Source organism: Ooceraea biroi, chromosome 7 (genome assembly GCF_003672135.1).
Source record: "Ooceraea biroi isolate clonal line C1 chromosome 7, Obir_v5.4, whole genome shotgun sequence".
Lineage (NCBI taxonomy): Eukaryota > Metazoa > Arthropoda > Insecta > Hymenoptera > Formicidae > Ooceraea > Ooceraea biroi.
In genome coordinates this window covers 13,504,926-13,523,346 of record NC_039512.1, presented here as the reverse complement: position 1 = coordinate 13,523,346, position 18,421 = coordinate 13,504,926, and the positions used below count along the sequence as shown (strand labels likewise).

At 33.9% G+C, this 18,421-nt stretch overlaps 3 protein-coding genes across 4 annotated transcripts in view; 2 read left to right on the top strand and 1 right to left on the bottom strand.

Annotated features, from left to right (window-relative positions):
* The window catches only part of LOC105281988 (regulating synaptic membrane exocytosis protein 1), a 105,075-nt gene extending 95,796 nt beyond the window's left edge, over nucleotides 1-9,279 (top strand). For both annotated transcript variants that reach the window (XM_026971226.1, XM_026971225.1), the window contains exon 22: nucleotides 422-9,279. In XM_026971226.1, the coding sequence (XP_026827027.1) occupies nucleotides 422-732 (311 nt within the window). In that variant the 3' untranslated portion in view covers nucleotides 733-9,279. The remainder of the gene's footprint in view (nucleotides 1-421) is intronic.
* Nucleotides 4,208-15,936, bottom strand: LOC113562271. Its single transcript, XM_026971112.1, has 6 exons — nucleotides 15,844-15,936; nucleotides 13,846-13,985; nucleotides 12,742-12,857; nucleotides 12,088-12,306; nucleotides 11,581-11,658; nucleotides 4,208-11,043 (listed from the first exon to the last, which is right to left on the bottom strand). The coding sequence occupies exons 1-6, from the start codon at nucleotides 15,934-15,936 to the stop codon at nucleotides 10,829-10,831; spliced, it is 861 nt and encodes a 286-aa protein (XP_026826913.1). The 3' UTR covers nucleotides 4,208-10,828.
* Nucleotides 15,386-17,713, top strand: LOC105281978. The gene is made up of 2 exons (XM_011343586.2): nucleotides 15,386-16,064; nucleotides 16,181-17,713. Exons 1-2 carry the CDS (start codon nucleotides 15,998-16,000, stop codon nucleotides 17,044-17,046), a joined length of 933 nt encoding a protein of 310 aa, XP_011341888.2. The 5' UTR covers nucleotides 15,386-15,997; the 3' UTR covers nucleotides 17,047-17,713.
* Nucleotides 17,714-18,421: the final 708 nt, after the last annotated feature.

Below are 18,421 nucleotides of genomic sequence, written 5' to 3'. Positions count from 1 at the left end.
AGCTGTTACTCTTACGGCATGTGGTGCTCTCCTTTGATTATTCATGCATTACTTAACGTTCGGAAATGAATTCTTGAACGAGCTCTTCAACGCGGTTAATTGCGACGACCTACATCGATCAACTTATCGTTAAGGTATATTAAGCCCAAACCTGCGATAAGACAAATGTGTAAAATATTATTTAAAAGTGCATTCAACATAATGTAACGTTACAGATTGAAGTAAATTAGAGATTGAAAGTAAGTTGCAGATTAAAAAAATTTAATAAGGTCTAACGTGCAATGATCAGCTTTTTAATTTTTTAAATTTCTCTTTTTTTGATTTTCCTAACAAGGAAAATTTGTAAAAACAGTAGTTTTCCGTTCGAACTTTTCGCACATATACGTTTAATGTTGTCAAATCGTTTTGTTCGGAATCGCAGACACTTACGTGAAGACGTACTTGCGGGAACGGGACGGCGAAAAGTGGCTGCAGAAGCGCAAGACTCGCGTAGTGCGACACTCGAAAAATCCGCAGTATCGACAAACGCTCAAGTACAGCCGCTGCGACGTCCTGCAAGGTAGGCATTTGCTGGTGATGTTGTGGGAAAAAAAGCAGGGCTTCGAGAGCAATCAAGGGTTGGGTGGCGCCGAAGTGAACCTCGACTTGCTGCCGCCGAAGGAATTCATCTTCGACTGGTATCCACTCTTTCCGATCCACACCCTCGGCACGCACAACGCGGATTCACCATGATGGCTAAGGGAAAAGTGGGCTCTCGAAGCTGGCGAGCTCGACCTCAGATTGAGCCTTTTGCTCAAGGACGAGGGTGAGCCCGTCGTAAAGATCATCTCTTGATGGAAATCATGGCTGATTATCTGGTAATGCAGGTTTGTTTGAATCTGACTTGAATCTGATCACAATCTCCTTGAGACAGCAACGTTCCTTATTATTACAAGTCCTTGAGTGACGAGGCGTACGTTGTTCTAGAAAACAGATAAAGTTTATGCCGGCGAAGTTCCAGTCTTTCCGTGTTCCTGAGACTTTCCAATCATCGCTTCGACGTCTTGTTCATAAGACTTTCTATTTGTAAGATGGAACTTGCTCCGATAAAAGTGCTTTAGTTTCATGCTAAAATACATCATGTACGAGTAAGTTTCTCTGCTTGCTGATAACGTCGAACTTGATGCATCAAAATTTTTATTATTTTTTTCAAATTTTATATAAGATATATAAGATTTGGAGATTATTCATTAGAATATATAAAGACTACAATCATGAGAAGTAATAAAATTGATTAGTCAGTGACACGGATCGACTATGCGCTGTACGGCAAACTTGATTTGAAAAATCGATAATCACATTTAGCATTTAACCAGAGGACAATCAACTTCAGAGATGGTTTTATCATTGTTCAAGAAGACAATCAATTTTAAAGATCGTAATGGAATGGAATAACGTTTCCATTGAACTCGCGCTTGTGGAACAACGTCAGCGTCGCCAAAATTCGACAAAAAAAGTGAGAATAAAGAAGAACCTATTAATAGATTCCAAAGAACTGAGTTCCTTCAATTAGCGCCTTTCGAGATCCGCGATTGCTTGGTCGGCATTCGCGGACATTTTAGCAATAAAGGTGTACCTGCGCAAATCTGTTCACACGAATAATAAAAGTAAAAGCATAAAAAGAAAGGAAGAAGATGAAGATTATTTTTTAGTAAGTGATTACAGAGAGAAATGAAGATAGCCATGTATCCTGATGAGATGACAAGGGTCCATTTTTCCCGAAACAGGAATAATATCGACGGCAACGCCGAATATAAAGCGAAATTTGATCGACATCTACCGTCGGCGATGGTTTTATCTGGTTGATCCAGTCAGTGATTCGATCAAATTTTGCACAATTTAATTCAAATATTTAAGGATCAACAGCGACAAATCCTGTCTGATCCTTTCACGTCGACGAGGCGCTTCCAGAATTCATGCCGTGTCTTATTTCTGTTTAACATAGACGTTTGATCTGGAATGTGGAACAATAATATCTACATTAATAAACAAATTTCTATAATATTTATATAATTTATACATAATTTTTAAGTATACTAATTTATGTTACATTTAAAAACAGAGACACCAAGAAAAAATATACAAAGAATTTTCAATTAAAATACAATTCAATTAATGCATTGAAATGTGACGCTTATGCCAGAGATTCGTATGCGTTAACATTAATTTTCTATTATATTTTGTTGCATATTACAATCCTTTCGCTCTATGCAAACGGTAAAACTTGTTACTATAAAATAATTATAAATTATAAAGTAATTTATATACTAGCTCTTATTTATCATTAAGATAAGAAAATATCAGAATTTTCTACACGCATTGTCCACATTCCAGAAAACAGAAAATAGAAATAAATGTGAATCAAACGGAATGCCTCGATTGATGTAACTTGTTTCAACTATTTAACGATAGACAATCGTTTCAAGAGCTCGCTGGCCGAGCCGATGATGAAAACAAAAAACGAAAAAAGCAATCAGCTGGAGGTGGTGACGAGATGGGTGGATAAGATAATTTCGCGGCCAACTTGAATAATAATCAAGCAAAATCAGTGTTTAGAAGTCGCACAATTTTTGTAGCTCGTAGACTGATAGCAGGACGAACGGGCAGATTTCTTCGACATTTCTCAGATCTAATATCGTCGTCCCGTTTTACATAGCATCTCGAAGATTACTATGACTCCGCGAAGCAATCCCGAGTAATAATTATAATAGACGATGTGCAAGACGAGCGATCCGATCGGCTACAAGAAAAATTTTAAAATCGGAGAAAATACGACTATGCGGCAAATTCCAAAGCGATTGCTTCGGGACGATTTATGATGATCCTCGGGATACATTAATGTGAATGTTTAAGTCCTACAGTGTCCCGCGATTAAGGGGTTGAGGACAGAATGGATTGTCCGCACACTCACACAGAATTATTGCGCTTACCCCGCCCGAGTAATTAGTGCTAGGTACTAAACGTAACGATACCGTACGAGATTGATTGAAACGACAGCACCGACAGCACCCTCATACGACGACCCATAAATCATAGTTAACTCTAAATGATGAAAAATCACAGATTTATTATATCATATCGAGTGTGGTGCAGACGGAGAGATACGCGGCGATACTTAAGTGATGTGGTGTATGTGTGTATAATATGTAAAACTTACGGCCCTTACGGTCTATGATATCGATATCGAGATGTGTATGTGTGCACGCGTGTGCACATCCACGTAATTAATTACACTATATATTATTACAATCTGCGGAAAAATTGTAACGAAGGATAATCAAAATGTACATGTGTTTAAACGATATGTAAGGATAAGTAAGACGGTGTTGTTGTCCCATATCATTGAAACTCAGTGTTAACGATGTAGATGTTTAAGGGATGTCAACGAAAGTTCAATCGAAAATTTATTTTCGCAAATCAATGTTGGAACGAAGCTCTTAATGAAGATGTGCACATGTACGGTTCTTACTCGCTTGTTCTTACATTAATGCCGATTTTCGTTTCAGTTCACCTATTCGTGAACATTGAAAAATATCAAGAGGCTCTGACTTCTATTGCATTCTTTCATTCAACATTGGTTCTTGCCAATCCGATAATTGGAACGAGTCTTGTGACTGGATTCCTTGATAATTCCTCGATAACCGGCAGACTCTTGTTTATGATCAAGAAGGCATGCAGGAGGAATCGCAAGGATTCGAAGAGAGTAATTTTTACTTAATAGAGCGGGAATCATACATTAGTATGAAAGAGACACTTTAACTATAGTTGTGCCATTCATACACTTTTTGTCAATATAATTGCTTCATCGGTCTCTCGCCTCGAATGCCAGCGAGATGAGTCTCGCTGCGAGACATGACGAGACGGTTGTGCCTTTGCGAGGGCTAAGTCAAATATATCACGAAAGGAAACGATACTGTTTCACGAGGGAAGTCTATAATCGGCCTAGATACATATACAACGTCAGGAATATTTAAGCAGTTTGAATTCGTCTTTATCATGCGTGAACAAACAATGTATTATTCGATCTCGTACTTGTACTTTATTTATTATATATTTATTATATAGCATTCGTGCCGTTGCACATACGTTCAATATAATACGTTCAATATAATGTAACTAACGTGTAATATATATATAACGATTACTCGAATGTCCTAGCTATTTTTTCTTCAGAAATAAAATGACGATAAGTTACACAAAAATGAAAAACTGAGATAAAGAAATAAGTTCAAGATAATCTCAAATGATATAAGCAAAAAGTACAAGCGCGAACGAGATATTCGTGGCAAAAGTAAAGAGAAGTCGATGAAACTTTGGACGCAAGTCGCGGATCAGTTCGATCACGAACGGACGTACGTGCTCCGTCGAAAGTTTCGTCGCATGAAGATTATCGCATGGACAATCTTCTTGTAAGAAAATGCAATCATGTACGCTTTAAATGGGAGACTTCTCCTTTGTAAGTAGCTGAGCACGTTCTAGGCACGTTTTCTACTAGCCTTTGAAGTGACCTAAACGTAACTACTATTACTGTTACTATTACCATTATTCTGATACCATTAGTTATCGTCATCGCGATTGTTGCTATTACTGTCACTAGTATCTCGCTATTGTTGCAACTCTCTCTCTTCTGGCCATAAAAAGCATGAGTGCTGCACCGATAAAATCGAGACGAGAATCTGCACTTTGCAATTCTGTAACGAGTTTTATAAACCATGATATATATGACAATGATCTATAATAATCAAAAGTTACTGATGATGATAAATCAATTTTTTGGTCTCTAAAATATTATTTTATCAATATTTGAATTGAATTGCATTCAATATTTTTTCATGTTTAAATCTTTATCTTTTTGTTCGTACGTTTATAAATATCGTAATTATACTTTTAGTTTATTAATTCTACTTATACGCGCGTTCATTTTTATTGATACACTCTTATAGAAATACATAAAAATTTATATATTTATTTTTATATGCTTATATGTATTTAAATTATTTATATGTTTAAAAACAATTATCTGAGAACAAAGTTTAACCATTTCACATGCTGTGCTTCTCTCACTTCTCTGAAATTCTCTGAAAATCTTCTAGCAATGTTTGGCAAAGCTCGAGCTTAATCTTATAAAATCTCCAAAAAACACATATATACTTTACATATACATACACACGCACACAAATAAGCAACAAATACAAATACACACGTGCATGCGCAATAGTTATACATACGTTGTATCAACCTTGACAATCGAAATTACTAATTCAGATATACGCTATGAGAATCTCTAGAAGTTAATAATATATCGTATTTATTATAATTTATACTATTGCGAGCCGTGTGTAAAATCTTTCTAGAGGCAACACACACGTACACATGCAGCGCGAATTATTGCATAATTGTATATTCGATATATTATAAATTATCAGGCCGACTAGTTACAGATTAAACTTATAGAATTTTTAGAAAAATGATCGATGAATCACTTGAAAGGAAGTAGTCTCTCTTTTTCCTGAAATGAACATTAACGCGATTTGGTCGCCTCGTCGAGAATGCTACTAATTAAGAGTTACGAGCAACGGTCTCTTCCCGTACATATCTGTGTTGTACTCTTTCTAACGTCTAATTGTAAGTGTCAGGGACAATCTCATGGAATTGCGCGCGTGTCTTCACGTGGGTCAAACATCAGCGATCATTTTTCCGGTCTGTCTAGGAAGTGAGCTCATATCAGCATTTCGACGATATAAATCAATTTTATATTCGCTCGAATTTACTTCAAGTTCTTCTCAATTAAATAACATTAATCGCGTTAATAACGCTAAAACATTATATAACTGGAAGTTAAACCGACACATCGATGATATATCGCACTTTACTTCGTGACAAAACACTGTGCAAGAAAAGACGAGGAAAATCGCCACTTGATGCTAATATTGTAGCTCCCTTTTCGTCCACGACGCTTTGTTCGTGACCGCGAACGTTACAATTTCTGTCATACTCGATCATATCTTGGCATATTTCCCGAGAAGATAAATCTCATGAGGATGATTCATGCGGTCGGCAATAAAACAATGATCGCGATTTCTTAATAGCGACTGCTCAAGTACGGCCTAAAACCACAAACCGAAAGAATATAGCGAGACGAACGTCTACCCACGAATGCTTGATCCTCGTAGATGCGCGATTAATTGTTACATACGTACGCATAAGTACTAATCGTTAAAAATTAATGATTTGTAAAATGTGTAATTAAAACGAAGCAAGTACGCGACTGGCTTCGTGAGGAGAAGAGAAAGGCGAAAAACGGAAACGTACGTGGGAGATCTTAAACGAGTTACAATAATCATTCGGGACCCAAATAATTTTCGCCGCAGAACACCATTAGGAACTGATAGTTAAATGTGTTTCTAGCGATAATCATCCAGCAGAAACTGATTTAGGTCTGACTAAAGTGATCCCATGTTGTTTGAAATGTTCTTTCGTGATTAGGAGCAAGTTCTTGGTCTCGACTTTCTCTCACGTTTCTCTCGCGTCTACGGCACTTATCATTCTGCTCGAGGTAACTCGAGATTCCGCACGTACTGAAGCAATCGAGCTGTCCTTTCCAATATCCTCCGAGTTTCGTCTTTCTGATATCGTTAGTAATGGTAGGATACTTATACAATTAGACATGTTGACCCAGTGAAAAGGAATTGTGCAAGATGACGGCAAGATGAAAGGGAAATGACGATGACGAAAAAGCGCAAAATGTCCCATACGTTGATCGTCACGGTGTTTTCTCCCTCTGATTAGTCGGCCGCCAAGTGACATTCGCCATTAAGTTGAAATGAGTCGCTGTGTAAATTATAGAATAAAGGTTCAGTTAAATTAATTGTAGAACCAGGATTAATGTAAACGCAAGAGTACAAATAACTTACACGGAATAGGAAAGGAAGTTAAAATAAAGAAAGAAATTATATAATTAATAATTATACATATATAATTATATAATTTCTTTCTTTTTTATAATTAATTTAACTGAACTTTTATTCTATAATGGACAATTTACACGACTCATTCAACTTAATATGAATACCACATTTGAATAACGTTATCGTCATCTCTCTCTCATTTTGCCGTCATTTTGCACAATTTCTTTTCACTGGGGAAAGATTCTGCCATTTTCTCATCAGCCATAGGAATGGCAGTTTAAAGAATGTTTCACTCGTGTACAGTAAGCTGATTTCCCTCGGTTGTAACATATGTCATGAGCTGTCGAGTTTACGAATTTACGTGGAATTTTATGCATTTTATAAAATTTTATTTGTGCGAAGCAAAGCAGCGAGTTCGTACTGTACTTATATATAAATATACTATATATTACACACACACACACACACACACACACACACACACACACACACACACACACACACACACACACACACACACACACACACACACACACACACACACACACACACATAGATTACTTACGTAGATTGTAATATTCGTCCGCTCTAAAAATGAAACTGAATTTTATCATTCTATTTTCAATACTGCAACTTTTAGTAAATATCTAATATTGAAAAGGCGTTCACATTTTTTTACAGATATATTTTAGATGATTAGTTTTAATCAGGAGCGTTAGAAATTGTTATATAAATTTAATATATTTTTAGATAAGGCAATTGTGTTATCCGATAAAGTTACATGATTCTTAGTTATATTTCAATGTCAGAGAGCTATGCGAACGATGTGATTATAGACGTGTCGGACTCTGGAGTAGATCAACGCAAAACGAAACACACTATGGCCTTGTAAAGCCTTTTACAGAAGGGATTTCGATGATTCTTCTTGCTTTGTCATTAGAGTTATTACAAATTGAAATTCTTACGATTTGCGAGCGATCACGCGTACCTTCACGCGATGAAAGATACGATTCGCGTGGCAAAGAAAAAAATGTAGCAACACGGAAGAGACACCCTTAACGTAGTTAAGACATAGATACGATGTGTCGTGATATATCAAACTCAATGTGATGTTCCCTGCATGTTGAATGTTGATCGTCGCGCATGTGGATTAGAGTCACAGCGTGGTAGAATTACGGGTTAATACGAGAGTACGAATAATTAGCGATTAAGTGAAATACTGCGATCTACTTTCAATTGGTTTTGTGGCAATAGGTAATTACATAACAGTCTTGAATGATGCACCAAGTGATTAAGTATCGATTCGTCGATGATGCGAGAAAATTCCTGAGGTGATACCACGCATTGTATTATACATGAGATGTTCTGAGAGGATCTGTGTATCCACATGTAAGAATTTTATTCTCAATATTAAAACAAGAAAAAAGGAACATGGAAAAAGTCGAGATTATTATATTATTCATGGATAATCAAACTTAAATTCACCGAAATTGTTCAAAAATGCTGTAAGTGCGCAATAGAAGAATGAAGTAAGTTTATAATTTGCAAACTCTATTTTGGATATAACTATTTATATTTAATGCGGAACTTGCAAATTGTAAAGTTGCTCTTATCACCGAACGCTTCATATTATCTAAGAGTTTATATATTATCATCAGAAAAGAATTAAGAATTGTGCGTAGTTACAAATGCTATAATAACTAGATAAACATTTTAATATTTTCAAAGTAAAATACTACAAATTTAAACATTTTAATTTGTTTGACTTTTCGCGAATATTGATTTGTCCTAAACTTATTTTTAAACCTATACATATTGATGTGTTAGCTTTACAAAAATAACCTTGTAAGTAAAAAAAGGAATTATTTAAAAAAATACTATTTTTAAGAAATATTATATTTTCTCACTTAAGATCTCTTTATTTTTTCAAACTGTCTGTAGCAGAATATTGAAAAAACAATTCTTGATAGCAAAATTTTTAGAGTTTCAGTACAAAATAAAAGGAAAGAAAATATAAAAATTGTCTCAGAAGTGTCTCATGATCGATGAATCCAAAATGTTCTTCTCTTATAAATTAGTTAACAAGTTAAACTTTAATTAATTGCTGCTAACAGATGCAAACGAGAACAAGCGAATTCACTCGTCCTTCTTCTCGTTCGTATACTTCTCTGTCTTAAAAATACTAGCCAATGTTTAAACATGTAAACGCAATTGGTGTTGAAAAAATTTGCAAATCTGCGTTTGCTTTCTTGCAATCTTTTATCACGCACACTTAAAAATCTTATTGCGCTGTAAAGCACAATATCGTATTTAATATATATTGTGTATCTGTGAAATAGCAAATTTTATTGTATACATTTAGTTGCACCATTATCAATTTCTAATTAACGGCAAATTGCTGGCAAAAAGAGAATAATAAGATAAAAATAATAAAAACAAAACGGAAATTATAATTATATAATAACTAACTAAATAATAACATAGCAATTAGGATAGACATTTTCATTTACTTCTTATGTTGTGAAAAAATCCGTATTTTTCTATATATCGGAAGCCCTGTTAGAATGGTAAAAAAGAATATAAAAAGAAAGCAAGAAAGGACCACTGCGTGTCTTGCAAGAAAGTGACTAAAATAAAAGCAACTAATTTTGATTAGCTAACAATAAAACAATTGTTGATAATGTTAGTACAGCATGCTTTATATTTCAGAAATAATTTAAAGATTAAAGCGTACTAATATATCAACAATGATATATGCACAGGAAAAAACTTACACGAAAGATATATATACAATATACATATACTATAAAAAGGCAAGGAGGGCCAGAGAGTAACCGTATTATAATATAGATTGTTTCATATAAAACGCTTTTACAAGTTAAATGTATAAAAAATACAAAAGAACAGGAAGTACATAACTTTTATTTTTATCTCTCGTTAAAGTTTCTACGACGATTTATAAGCCACTAATTCTTTTTCCTGAAATGTCTCTCTTTCAATTATGGCTACATCATACAGAGAAGAGTTTCTTCACTGCTTCTTTCAAGCGCGACAATAGGCGTTTAAATGGTTCTCTTAATTCCGTCTCTTTTCTCTTTTTTATATAACGTCAAAAATACACTCCGATACATCATTTTAAATGCAGAAAATGTAAATAGAATTAGTAGACTTTTTAATACGCAATAACGGATTTGAAAGAAGACAAATTTTTCGTACGCACAGTGTGTGTGCATGTGTCTCATACAAATCTTTCTGGTTCGTTTACCCATATCTATTGTTCTTCGAGGAAATGTATGGACTCGTATAAAATTCTTTCCATTTTACTTTAATTTTATTCCCTGCCACACACATACATACGCAACAACGTACACACTACATTAAATACTACATAAAAGAAATGTTAAATATATAAAACCATGAAAGGAATGGAATAAAATTGCTGCTCGTTCCTGTAATTATTAGTAATTTGTTTCGTTCTCATGTAAAGCACTGAAATAATAAATAATATTTTTTGTCGACGTAATCAGTTATTCTCCCCCCCCTTTCTCTCTCTCCCCTCTCCCCCCTCTCTCTCCCCCCTCTCTCTCTCTCTCGTCAAGTATGAATGTCTTTCACGTAATTAACAGTCAGTTTTGTTAGCCGTTATTTTCTTGAATTCAACATTGTAGCCAAATAAGGCCTCTTCTCTGTAGGACAATAAAATTTTTCGGACGGTGGATTGTCGGTCAGCTTCGTCATTTTAGCACCTACTGGTTGGAACAGACTCTCCCATAGAAAGCTTGCGTCTGCAAAAGTGAAGAAAAAGTGTTATTAATGTATATTATGTATTCATCAAAAAGACCAAAGTTCGTTAAAATTTAATGTATTAGTAATAATTCCTACTAATATGTTTTATGTGACTTACACCAAGCGTTCAATTTTTGACTAATGTGGAAACAATCGGCACTTAAATACGTTAAATCGACTTTTCCATTTGACTTAAGTGGAATAGTTAAATCCATCAAGACGGGTTGCGCTACAACTACGAAATCGTCTCTCTGAAATTCCGGATAAGTAGCGATTTCCATATCTATCTCTTGCCACCTGAAAAATATAATATTTTTGAATTTCTAATATATATGTTACTTGCAGAATAAATTGTAACTTACTTATCAATTAAATTATATATGCTATCCATTTTATGTGCATTTAATTTCGCGCAATTAATTGCATGCACATATATAATTTAATGTACATTAACGTACTAATTTGAATATAATTTACGTTACCTTTGTCAAAAATATAATAATTAACACTTGTTAGACAACATGATATACATAGATCACTGCTTTATTTTATGTTATTATATTATGTTTACCGTCTTATGATATTGTCATACGTTGGCCTCACTCTCTTATAAGCAAGACCGATCATGCAACCACATGCATTAATTAGTGACATATAACAGCTCGAGGGTAATCGCCCTTGAGTACCATCCATTAAGGGGGCATATACATATCTCGGCCTCGAAAATGAGCATTCTTTGTGATTTTTTTTCTACTAAAATAAGAAATATAGGATGTTTCGGTCTTTTTGGAGGTTAAAGTATGAACCTTTTACTATGTTAAAATATTTTTGTTTATTTATTGTTTACAGTATACAGCCGCGCCTGCGCAATCGCGTCTAGCCCTGTTTGTTAGATGGTTCCAGGAAAATCTTCTGCGTGCTTCATCTGAAAACAAAAAACCAAAGATTTTCTTAAAAGTTATAATATTTTACATATCCTATCGGATGGGATTGTAAAACTTCTGATTTTTAACAAAATGGCGGGCTATTGAAATTATTTAGAATCGATACTAAAATTTCAATAGCCCGCCATTTTGTTAAAAATCAGAAGTTTTACAATCCCATCCGATAGGATGTGTAAAATATTATAACTTTTAAGAAAATCTTTGGTTTATTTCTCCAATTATTCTATCGATACTGAAAACGACGATGCAATGTTATATAGAATAACTACACTGTCATATAGATTATATAATAGCTTAATGTATAAGAATGTATTATAAATATGTATTATAAATATGTATATACATTCTTATATTAAATATTGTTTATATAAAATATCTGAATAATTATTTCCGAGATTATATATCTTAACGATTTACTTTGAGGATATTGGGAACAGTCAGATACTGCTTCCATGTGCCTTGACCTCCAGCGACTGCGGTAGCTCCTCTGTTATCTACTGCAATGTGAAAAGTATTGGTTCCGAAAACTCCAGCTCCAGCCGTGACCGAATCTCCCATGGCGCCAAGAACATCAATATCGCCTGGTCTTAATTTATGCACCGAATCTGGTACCTTTGATGATCGCCCCACTAAAATTCATAGCCGATCATATAGTGCACTAACCTAAGTGCATAGTATTTACATTTCTTTTAATAATTATGAATCGATATTTTCTAAACAAAAGTGTAAACAAGCGATATTTCTCCTATAAGCAGCAATAAAAAGCACTGTTATTATTTTGATATTTTTATAATTAAATTATGTTTTTTAAACATTTAACGATTAAAGTGAATGTTTAGTTATAATTTTGTTTAACTAAAATATAAAGACTTGAAAGGAAAAAAATGTTATATATAAATATTATATTTTCTGAGTCTTACATCTACTTATTACGTAAGCCTTAAGAATTTATATCCTATCATTCCTCAGTTCCGATCATCATAAAAATAAGATCGCAGCTTAGAGATAGGCGATCTTTAAGATAATGGTACCAATGAGTGGTAATTATCTTTTGACCATCCTACCCGTCACGTTGCACGGAAACGGGACATAATCGGGAATGGCTTTTTGCACTTTGCCCGCACTTCTCGCCAATTGTAAATAATTTTCATCCATTCCTGTTCGACCTTCGAAGTTAATGAATCACTTGTTGTAACTTATGGAACAAGTAATACAGTAATCATTTCTAATTTCATGTATTTGGTTATATCTACACAACCTGTGCAATGAATCAGAAAAAGTAAAGATAAGGGGCAACACAAAATTATGCAGTACACATTGAAAAAGAGTAAGATATGCTAAACAAAGGAGTAAAATTTAGAAGTACATTAAATTCTTTACTATTAAATATACTTTACTTTAAGTAAATAATTAAATCAAATGTGTAATGCAATTTGAAATGTAATTGGGAACGTGCATCGAATTATGCCGATTAGAGGATGAACTATGCAGAAAAGTAGTGTCTAAGAAGTAGGAAGAGTTCTCGCAAAGTTGTGTTGAGTTACGTTGGTTTGCCCTATTTGTCACAAAAAAACTGTTTTTTTTCAATTGAGTGAGATAGCAATGACATTTCTGTTTTTTTTTCAATGCGCGACATTACGCATCCAAGCCAAGCAATGAGAATTTACAAAAGAATGTTGTTTAACTAAATTCGGTTATGGATAAAAGCTGTTATACGAAAAACGACAAACTTGAAGTGATCTGTTGCATTCACGTTGTGCTTTTGATGATATAGGCACGAAAGAAATGCATTTATCATTAATATATATTTCACTTATTGCAAATCATCTCGAGTTTCTTCTTCTCTTTTTGCAAAAGTCTTATCATGGTTGTGAATTTTGTGAGTGCGAGACTATCTTCGAGATTTTCAAGATTTATTTCACACTATTTTCATTGTAAATAATCTTCATTTATCAGTGATTATTTGAGAGTAGTACATTATAATACTTTTACTTGGAGAAAGCTTCTGAACAACGTTTAGTCTTACAAAAAATATAAGGAAAACAACGAATAATCTATTTAACTATCACAAGATAAAATTTATTAGAAATATTTTTGGAATTCTGTAAAAAATTTGCAAATCCTTCGTGTATATACAAATTATGTTTCCGTGCTGCTCACATACTTACTATTTAGACTTACCGAAAGCACTCAAACCCCAGTTCCGAATTACGCGTAATAAATCCACTGCAATAGGCATATCGAGAATGCTGCTCTGGCACGATGTCATCACGCATAAAGACAGCAGGATACAACAGAACTGCCACCACTTTCACATTATTCTTAGAAATGTGGGCACCAACTGACTGAGATTTTTTAGAACCTGCCCGTGCATCCGTGTTGTGGAACTTTTTGCAATTCATAGAGACGTCACACCGTCGAAGATTGAAATAATCAACTAATCGTGAAGGTAAACTCTCGACGAAGAGTCAAATATAAGGCAAATAATGCAAGACATAAGACCTTGATTCCGCTGTTCATCGATTAGAGTCAAGATTGCCATTTTGCATGATTGTTATGATTGCAATAGCAATAAACCACAATATTCATTAAGTTAGAGATGAAAGCGAACTCCTAATTAGTTTTTAACAATGTTCTAGAAAAACAGTTCAATTAACATTTAGTAATTGTGGCAATCATGTCATATCATATCAATCATATAATCAGATAAAGTTTGTCAAACTTAATTTTTAATTATGCTTAAAAGAAATGTGAACAAAGTACAAGAAAGGAAATTGGATCATTTATCTTTAGGAAAACACGGAAAATATACTGAAAGAATATATTTAACGCTAATGATCCCAGATAGATCTAGCTATATTATTATTTAAAATAGTTTTCTTGTTTTCCAATGCAATGCGATCAGAAATTATGTAACATAATGCAGAACATGATGAAGAAAAATACATTTGAGATACAATGTGTATTCAACAATGTTAATGTTGGCAAAGATTCATTTGTCAAATATTATTTCCTGATTGTATATTGTTAGCTTATATAATCTATCTCCCCGCTATTTAAAACATCGCATCTCCTTTGCGCCCCTAAAACCTTCTGCGTCCCCCCCCCCCGCAGTCGCGGAGGCTGGGTCCGTATCCCTGCTGTCAAATTAATTACAAATTTTTTATGGCCTTCTCAAAAAATAGAAAAAAATTAACTAGAAAGAGATTAGACAGTTATCATAAAAAATCAAACTATAATATAAAATTAGATTATAAATTAAAAAAGTTAGATTAAATAAATAAATAAATAAATATATTGTCGAAGGCTGTGTTCCGAGCGCACACAGACACGGCACGTAGCTTGTGTGCGTTGTCCCTTCCACATGCTACCAACTGCGATCAGCGGCCGGAATCTGGCATCTCTGGATACGAATGCTACCTAGAGCACTTTGCTCATGTCGGAGCTTGACTTGCGTTCTAATTTGCTAATCTTAATCAATTAATATATAATTATACTCTTTAATTATACGAAGATCGCAAAGTAGTACAAAACTTTTCGATTTAACTCTACTCTACTTCTATATGAACATTGGCTAGAACTTTATCAAACATTCTGTCCATGTACTATATATGTTATGTAGCATCGTATACTTTACATAAATATAATTTAATATGAAAAAACTTCTCAATACCGTATAACATAAAAAAACAGAAATTATGTACATATGCATACATATGTATATTACATAATGATAACGAATAATATTATAATAACGAATAGTATAAATATAATAATATATACTGTATTTAACATCAATAGATCTCGCAAGTCAATCAGATATTTCTAATAAAATTTCGTTTACTGTAATATGCGTAACTTTTATCCTTATTTTCTAATTTTATATTTAAATTTCATAAATCTAACACTTAGAAATGTGATATAGTTAACTATAAAGATTTAAAGGAATAGTAAAGTATCTATTATAGAAGCCTTTCAAGGCAAAACGACTTTGAAGCCAATAACATTCGACAATAACACGTAAGTCACTTTGTGTTTACAGAAATTCATATAGTATCAATGATAGCGACAGTTTTCAAAAGAGAAGATTGTATCACGTTAGACGCGCAAACGTGGAGATCGTTAAGAGAATAAAAATTCTTTTCCAGTATTAATCGGATTAGTACTTTATATTTGGACGCGACGAACTGATTCACATTGTTTCTGTATATCTCGTAATTCTCCGTTTGTGATTTGTTCACATTGGACGATTTCACCATACGCAAAAGTGATTTGACGTATTGATACGAAGAACCCTCATTACATCAACAATAAGCAATAATGAATGAATACATGTCGGATTACGTAGACCATCTGAAGTCATTGATACCGGCGAAACATGATCCTGGTAATGTATTAATCTATTTAAGATCATAGTATGATTACATTAAGAAATTATCTATTTAAGATGGATTGTATAGTACGTACCAATACAAATAAGTATGTTTTCTTGTTACTTTGCAGAAACGGACCCTGTCTTGTGCGTGGATAAGTGGGATCTTCTTGACGAGGTTCGGCAAATGTTAACAGCATCATTTAAAGCAGCGATTTCACAAAAACAAACGAGACTTACTAAAATGGAGACAAATGATATAGCGAGACCAATAGAAGACAGAATGGGTATATTATATAAGAAAATAAATAAAGCAGAGTCAAAAGTAAACGATGTTATAGCTCTAGCAATATGTTACTCTAACATGAGTATAGTGCGGAGTCGCCACGAAACAAAAAAGAAATTATTACTACGTAAGAGTTATTTGAAGAAATCTTTAGAACTGTTAAATCGAAAAGAATTGGATCGCAGAGCCATTTTGATAGTTTTGAGGGCATCTCTACAATTAGAATGCGTTTATCACAAATTGAATGAACCAGAGAAATGTTATTCATTGTTGCATAAAGCGCTCGCGTTATGTCACAAATATACGAAGTACGGAGAAAAATTTCCTGCGCCTATCATTATACTCTGTGTTAGTCTTGATGGTGAACCATTTGAATTTTATCCAAACTCTATGAGTTCCTTCGTGACTCTATATGAAAAACTTGTAAAACCTGTAGGTGAAATATTTAAAATTGACTTAATTACATGCAGTCTACATAGTCTTGCAAAAGTTGTTCACAAGTTTTTAATGCGTCAGTCAATAATGGTGATGGCGAATCCCGAAGGAAGAAAAGTTTTGATATGGGTTCGCGCCGTAAATGAATTGTCTATATGCTTCTCGCACTACTGTGCACCTCGCGTTCACTTAAATAAAGTTAGGAATTGTCTTGCTGCTGCACAGTATGTGCTGGAACTATATGAAAAAGTTACTAAAGAAACATCTAATAACTGAAGATTTTTATGATAAATATTATTATGTTGTAAAAGCGAGTCTCGGTTTATCATGGGGTGAGTATGGCAATGAACTGTTAGTTTTATCGCATTATAACTTTTTGTATGGTAAAACTGGTAGAAGTAACAAAATTCACAAAGCAACTAAATCAATGTCTTATACAAAGTCTGCGGAATCTTTCATATTGAGTGATTTTCTTCCAAACGTGGAGAAAAATCTAAAACCTATCACCAATCAAGTCACTGATAAATATGCTCAGTAAGTAAAATGATAACATTATGCCAGCAAAATGCCAACAAATTCAGTCACATCTTTGCAGCAGATTCATATCCCACTGCGTCCACATTAAGCTTAGTTTCTTCCAGCATGACTTGCTAACACGACATAACGATAAAAACACATCAATATTAAAGCATATACTTTCTTCGAAATATTACAGCAAAACCTCAGTAGAACTTGAGCATATTATACTGTCAAAATTTGAGGGCAAAAGCATAGCTAAACTAAGGCATACCATACCATCAAGCATGACAGCAAAAGCGTAACAAAAGTCGAGTATATCGTGCTGGCACAACGTGACAGCAAAAACACAGCAAGACTCGAGCATATCCCCAGTAAGCAAAATGTGTGCAATATGCCAGCACAATCTGACGGCAGATTGGCAGCAGAAACCGAACAGAATCTGCAACTTTTGGCCATTCATATTTATATGTTAAAGCATGTGTTCACTTTTAACACACTAAATTGGCATTTTATATTAACATATGCAGCATTTTATATTAAAAGAACGCATTTGTTTGTCTGTTAGATTAAAGTACATTTGACTTGATGTGTCTTTCTGGCAGTTCGTTGCGTATAATCTTTCTACTATTGTTAATTTATTGTAATCTGAAGTCCGAATTTTTCGAACTTCAGATTGCTTGCGTGCGTGAACTACATGGACGTCCATGGGAGTCTCCGTGCCGCAAGCGCAAAAATTCTCAAAAAATTAATATTATCATGCCAAGACTTGTATAACTTATTATTATACAGTGTGTTTCAAAAGGTAAAGTCAACCGACCAGGAGGTGAAAGAGGAGCATGAGTAGAACACATAATGTAAATAAAATGTTTTCATATTGGCTATAGTTTAGAAGGTATAGCGCTTTATAAGGATGTATGAAAAGTGTGAAACTACTTAATATTTCGAATAATACGTATTTTCAAAAAAAATGTTTTATACAAAAAGTGTAGGGTTTTAAGTTATGCATTACACAGAAAACTTAGAATGACCTTGAATAGTGTTCTCAAGGTCACGTAAAGATAACCTTGCAATTTTTAATGGGCTTTCCTACATTTTATTAAATATTATTGTAGCTTATTTCGAGAGCTTTCCA

Coding starts and splice junctions, on each gene's coding strand:
- LOC113562271 (XM_026971112.1), bottom strand. CDS start 15,936: ATGGTGAAATCGTCCAATGTGAACAAATCACAAACGGAGAATTACGAG. Junction 12,307..12,741: donor GTTTCCGTGCAACGTGACGG/GTAGGATGGTCA, acceptor TATGAATTTTAG/TGGGGCGATCATCAAAGGTA. Junction 11,044..11,580: donor CGCAGGCGCGGCTGTATACT/GTAAACAATAAA, acceptor AATTCAAAAATA/TTATATTTTTCAGGTGGCAA.
- LOC105281978 (XM_011343586.2), top strand. CDS start 15,998: ATGAATGAATACATGTCGGATTACGTAGACCATCTGAAGTCATTGATA. Junction 16,065..16,180: donor ACCGGCGAAACATGATCCTG/GTAATGTATTAA, acceptor GTTACTTTGCAG/AAACGGACCCTGTCTTGTGC.